This window comes from Podarcis pityusensis (genome assembly GCF_964106645.2).
Source record: "Podarcis pityusensis genome assembly, chromosome: 10".
Taxonomy (NCBI): Eukaryota; Metazoa; Chordata; class Lepidosauria; order Squamata; family Lacertidae; genus Podarcis; species Podarcis pityusensis.
In genome coordinates this window covers 74,581,711-74,587,710 of record NC_138035.1, presented here as the reverse complement: position 1 = coordinate 74,587,710, position 6,000 = coordinate 74,581,711, and the positions used below count along the sequence as shown (strand labels likewise).

At 48.6% G+C, this 6,000-nt stretch overlaps 1 protein-coding gene across 1 annotated transcript in view; it reads left to right on the top strand.

The window, feature by feature from the left end:
- The first annotated feature begins 505 nt into the window (after window positions 1-505).
- CAMK1D (calcium/calmodulin dependent protein kinase ID) overlaps window positions 506-6,000 on the top strand; it is a 241,532-nt gene continuing 236,037 nt past the window's right edge. Inside the window, exon 1 of the mRNA XM_081023853.1 lies at window positions 506-692. Within this exon, the coding sequence (XP_080879979.1) occupies window positions 601-692 (92 nt within the window). The 5' untranslated portion in view covers window positions 506-600. The remainder of the gene's footprint in view (window positions 693-6,000) is intronic.

The window sequence follows — 6,000 nt, the reverse complement described above, 5'->3', positions numbered from 1 at the left end:
GAGCCGAGAAAGGGGCGCGCGGGTCTCCGGCGGGCCGCCGTGTCTATACATATATATATATAGGATCCTTTTGCTGCAATGCGAATTTGTCTCGAGTCCTTCCGAAGGCGGCGGCGGCGGGAAGCCTGGAGGAGGCGCGCGGGGGGGGGGGGGCGGCGGCTCGGCTGGCTGGCTCGCTTCCCCGCCCGGCCATTGCCATAACAACCAAGCGCAGCCCAACGTGCCGCCCAAGCGCCGCGCCTGAGGCGAGCCGAGTCCGCGCCGCGCTGCGTCCCTCGGGCTGCAAAGTTCCTTCTGGGCTGCGAAAGAGCCGCCAAGCGAGGGGGGGGGGGATATAGACGTCGAGGCGGACCGGGGAGGCGGGAGCTGGCCTGTCGCGGCTCGGGCGGGGAGGCTGCCGAAAAGGGGCCGGGAGGGAGAGCGGAAAGGCGGCGCGGAGGAGGAGGAGAAGCGGCGGCGGCGGCGGCGGCAGCAGCAGCAGCAGGAAGTGGGCGCGCGAGGCAGCAGCAGCGGCGGCGGCGAGCGGAGCGGAGGAGCCGCCGAAGAGAAAGCAAAAGCCGCCCGGGCTGCTGCTCCTCCTGGCCGCGCGCTGCCCCAGCCATGGCCCGCGAGAACGGCGAGGACGGCTCCTCGTGGAAGAAGCAAGCCGACGACATCAGCAAGATCTTCGAGTTCAAGGAGACCCTGGGCACGTAAGTGGCCGCGCCAGGCAGCCTCCGGGCGGGCGGGCGGGCGAGGGGGCGAGGGGGCTCCGGCCCGGCAGCGGCGAAAGGGGGAGCGGGAGTGGGACAGATGCGCAGCTCCCCGCCTTCTCCTCCCTCGGGGCAGAGTCCCTCCTCGCTCCCCGTCTGTGTGGAGCGGGAAGGCCAGCTTTGCCTCGGCCCCCCCCCCCCGTTTTCCAGGAGCCCCGGGGCCCCTTCGGGTCGGGCCGGCAGGCAGAGCTCAGCGGAGAAGTCCGGGCAGAGCGCGAGAGAGCAAGGAGACGGGGTGCTGCTGGGCATGGGATGGGCAGGCGGACAGGGCACATGTGCTGCGGCATTTGGGGGCCGCGCTGGCATGCGCGTGTTTCAGTTTTCAGAGGGCGCCGTGGACATAATTTGACACTTGGGCAGATCCCGAGTTTGCATGTCCGTGCATCCTTGGAGGCTGCTGCGTTAGAGCCGTGCGAGAGGAAACTTGGGCTGGGCAGCTCTCCCTGGGGAACATAGTTCAGCCAGAGGGTATGAAGCAATGCAGTGCAGTATTTTAATGTTCACATTTGCAAATGCCAGTATATGAGAAGGCAGGTGTGCTGGTGAAAGTGTGCGCGCATGTGTACTCTGCTATTGAGATTTTTAAGGTCTTATGAATCCTTGAAAAGGCGCTGTTCAAATATGCCGTGCTTTTGCATTGCGTAGATCACAAGCTGCTTTGAAACAGTGGCAATGATAACTGCCCTTTTCTTTTGGGGGCAAAATGCATGCTGTCATATAGGAATCAGGAGAGTCAGCTGTACATATTAACAGCAATGGAATTTAAAAGGACAGCGTAAATATGGTTTGACTTTTATGCTTTCTTCTAAAGCTGACTGCAGAGTCTATTCATAGAAAGAAGAGCAGAATAATCAGAGTGGATTGGCTGTGGGGTTTCCCCAGTTCATTGGTGTAGCTTAACTGTTGTTGCTAGAGTATGCGCTCCCCCCTCTTTATTTATAGTGCTTGGATAAACAGATCAGCAAAACAGATTTATTTTAATAGAATTTTTTTTGTCTGAATCAGCATACTCAAATAGTTTAAAGGAACAAGGTGTGATAGGAAAATAGTTTTCAGTATAGCAGTTGTTTTTTAAATAAGATGTTCTAGGTGCAGATGGCTGTGTATTGTAGGAAAGGTCAATAGACGGACTGCTATGTAGTTGTTGATTTTAGGTTTGTATACACATCTGGCTCTGCTGTAAGCTGCAGCTGCATTTTTAATGCTATGCCTCTTTAGGTGATAATTATTATGGCAGTATTAACTTGTACTACACTTGCTGCACCCTGCCCGTACAATAAAAACCTCACGGTAGCATTGTCATGACATTTATGTTTCGCTGTGTTTCATGGGGGAAGTTTGTTGAAAATGTTACTATCCTGATTTTCTGAACGTGAGTGCAGCAATCGGACATTTAACACAGAGGTGGTTTATGCAGGTTGGTATTGATCAGGCATTCATAGTAGGTAGCAAAACATAGATTTCACTTTATGTGTGTGCTGCTCTATGGATATTAGCACTATTTTTTGTCCCTGGGTGTTTGCTAATAACTTGTACTATCAAGACTTTGTATAAAAGAAACAAGCTTTTTCTTGTCATGTAATAATTAATATTAGCTAAACTGTGTTGGAGAGCATAGAGTCATCATAAGAGACTCATTTAAGAAGCAGTATAGCGATTATAAAATTTTACCTCTATGCCTATTTAGAAATGCACTCTGCACGAGTTTGGATGCTTGAGATGGTCTAAAAGGTATTTGACTTTGGGGACAATTCCAGCGCTGCCACTGACTAGAATGCCTATCAGTAAATACTGCATAGTGGCGTCATCTTGCCCTGAAGGTGATGCATTGATTCAAATGGTTTCCTGTAGCTTGTGCCAAAGAAAATAATTACGTTTACTACTAGATCACTTGTGCCATTAACCTTTAATTGGTTAGTGTTGTAATTTATGATCTATGACCACAAAGCTATATTTAACTATATAGTTGTCAACTTGGAGGTTTTGTGGTTTTCTTTATTATAAAACACCTGGACTTAATTTTATGCATGAAAGTTAGGACCAGGAAAAGTTTGGTTAAGAATACAACAGAGTTGCCAACATTTTCGGCAATTTCTATTTTAAGCCATTTCATTATGCCCTGGGTTGTGTGCGCTCGTAAAAAAACCAAAAACCAAATTCTGCTCAACACAATCTAACTGCTGTATCAAGGAAAACTGGATTCTGTGACTTGTATAACTTACGCAATTTAGAATCATAGAATCATAGAATCATAGAGTTGGAAGAGACCACAAGGGCCATCGAGTCCAACCCCCTGTGTACTCCAGGTGAGGTCTGACCAGAGCAGAATACAGTGGCACTATTACTTCCCTTGATCTAGATGCTATACTCCTTAAATTTAATAAATTTAAACTTAATTTATTTTACATGGAATAATGTATTCTGCAATTCCTCCTATTTTGCCTGTTGCACTCTGACTTGGTTTGCCACAGGAAGGAGTAAGGAGGTCTTCAGGGAACTGGAATCCTTCCCTGCCATTGGAAGACTTATTCATCCATCCATCTGGCTTAAGAGATTTCACCACACTTTTCCTACATGCTTTCAAATATATGCTCACTACTATGAGGGTTAGAGACCGGTTTTTAAAATGAGAACTGTGACTCTCAGGTTAGATTCTGCACCTAACAAACCCTGTACCTTGGCTGTGCTCCTTGGAATTGGGACACATACACAGGACACCACATTACAATTAAGGCTGCAATCCTAAACTCTTACCTAGAAGTTGTTGTTGTTGTTGTTGTTGTTTAGTCGTTTAGTCGTGTCCGACTCTTCATGACCCCATGGACCAGAGCACGCCAGGCACTTCTGTCTTCCACTGCCTCCCGCAGTTTGGTCAAACTCATATTAGTAGCTTCGAGAACATTGTCCAACCATCTCGTCCTCTGTCATCCCCTTCTCCTTGTGCCCTCCCTCCATCTTTCCCAACATCAGGGTCTTTTCCAGGGAGTCTTCTCTTCTCATGAGGTGGCCAAAGTCTTGGAGCCTCAGCTTCAGGATCTGTCCTTCCAGTGAAAATGTTACTATCCTGATTTTCTGAACGTGAGTGCAGCAATCGGACATTTAACACGGAGTGTTAACACGGACTGATTTCCTTCAGAATGGATAGGTTTGATCATGGGACACTCAAGAGTCTCCTCCAGCTCCATAATTCAAAAGCATCAATTCTTCGGCGATCAGCCTTCCTTATGGTCCAGCTCTCACTTCCATACATCACCACTGGGAAAACCATAGCTTTAACTATACGGACCTTTGTTGGCAAGCTGATGTCTCTGCTTTTTAAGATGCTGTCTAGGTTTGTCATTGCTTTTCTCCCAAGAAGCAGGCGTCTTTTAATTTCGTGGCTGCTGTCACCATCTGCAGTGATCATGGAGCCCAAGAAAGTAAAATCTCTCACTGCCTCCATTTCATCCCCTTCTATTTGCCAGGAGGTGATGGGACCAGTGGCCATGATCTTCGTTTTTTTGATGTTGAGCTTCAAACCATATTTTGCACTCTCCTCTTTCACCCTCATTAAAAGGTTCTTTAATTCCTCCTCACTTTCTGCCATCAAGGTTGTGTCATCTGCATATCTGAGCTCTGGTCAGACCTCACCTGGAGTACTGTGTCCAGTTCTGGGCACCACAGTTCAAGAAGGACACTGACAAACTGGAACGTGTCCAGAGGAGGGCAACCAAAATGGTCAAAGGCCTGAAAACGATGCCTTATGAGGAACGGCTAAGGGAGCTGGGCATGTTTAGCCTGGAGAAGAGGAGGTTAAGGGGTGATATGATAGCCATGTTCAAATATATAAAAGGATGTCACATAGAGGAGGGAGAAAGGTTGTTTTCTGCTGCTCCAGAGAAGCGGACACGGAGCAATGGATCCAAACTCCAAGAAAGAAGATTCCACCTAAACATTAGGAAGAACTTCCTGACAGTAAGAGCTGTTTGACAGTGGAATTTGCTGCCAAGGAGTGTGGTGGAGTCTCCTTCTTTGGAGGTCTTTAAGCAGAGGCTTGACAACCATATGTCAGGAGTGCTCTGATGGTGTTTCCTGCTTGGCAGGGGGTTGGACTCGATGGCCCTTGTGGTCTCTTCCAACTCTATGATTCTATGATATTTCTTCCGGCAATCTTAATTCCGGCTTGGAATTCATCCAGCCCAGCCCTGCACAGCATAGTTCATAGCTTCTCTGAGTTATTCAAGCCCCTTCGCCATGGCGAGGCAGTGATCCATGAAGGGGCTTACCTAGACGTAAGCCCCATTTAATTCTGTGGGATTTACTTCTGAGTAGACATGGTTGGGATTGCACTGTAAGATAGCAATCCCATGCATATTCAGCCCGGATGTGCTTCTGAATAAATATGCAGAGCTCTAAAAGCCTGGCTTAGCATTATGGTCCAAACCAGAGGTTGTGGTTTGTTTCACGCCAGATAAACCATGATGATAAGTCAAGGTTTGTTCTTGGCTTGTTAGTAACAGTTTGTTTGAACAAAGCAAACCATGATCCCCTGGTTGGATGTAACACTAACCTAGGATTTTGGCTAATTTCCTTTGCATGCTAGCAGAGAGCAGCCAAACTGCCCAGACAGGTAGGTGCACGGTAAATCATTAATGATAGCATACCATGGCATGAGAAGCGAGCCATTGTCTACCTTTCCCATCTTCATTAATTTTCCAAAATGCTTATGGAATGGGTCAAGTCTGTGTTCTTTTGTTCATGTAGTCCTGAGTCATAAGCAGTGTAAAGCTGGATTGATTTACAGTCAGTGGAATGGTGACTTCATTCTTATGCAGTCATATAAGCTACATGGAAAATATTGAATTCCTTGGAGCAGCGGCGGAGGAAGCTACTCGGGCATCTAGGGTGGCACGCCATAGGGATGGGGCGAGCCTCCCATACGCAGAGCCTCCGGAGTCTGCCTGCCTCCTCCCACTCAGCCGCCCTACAGCTGGGGGGGAGGCAGTGGGCAGACAGTTTGGGCAGCGCAGAGCCACCCAAGCCACCGTGTCTCCCAGGAGAGACATTGCAGGCCTGGCATTTTGTCACACCCACAGTGGTGACACCCGGGGCGGACCGCCCCCACCGCCCCCCTTCCTCCACCCCTGCCTTGGAGACCTGAACACTTAGGTTCTGCTTCCAATTCTCCTGGCTCATATAGAGGAGATAGATAGGCTTTTAAGTGAAAAATAACATGTGTAAGGCCTAGGAGAATGGTTGGATTGAATGC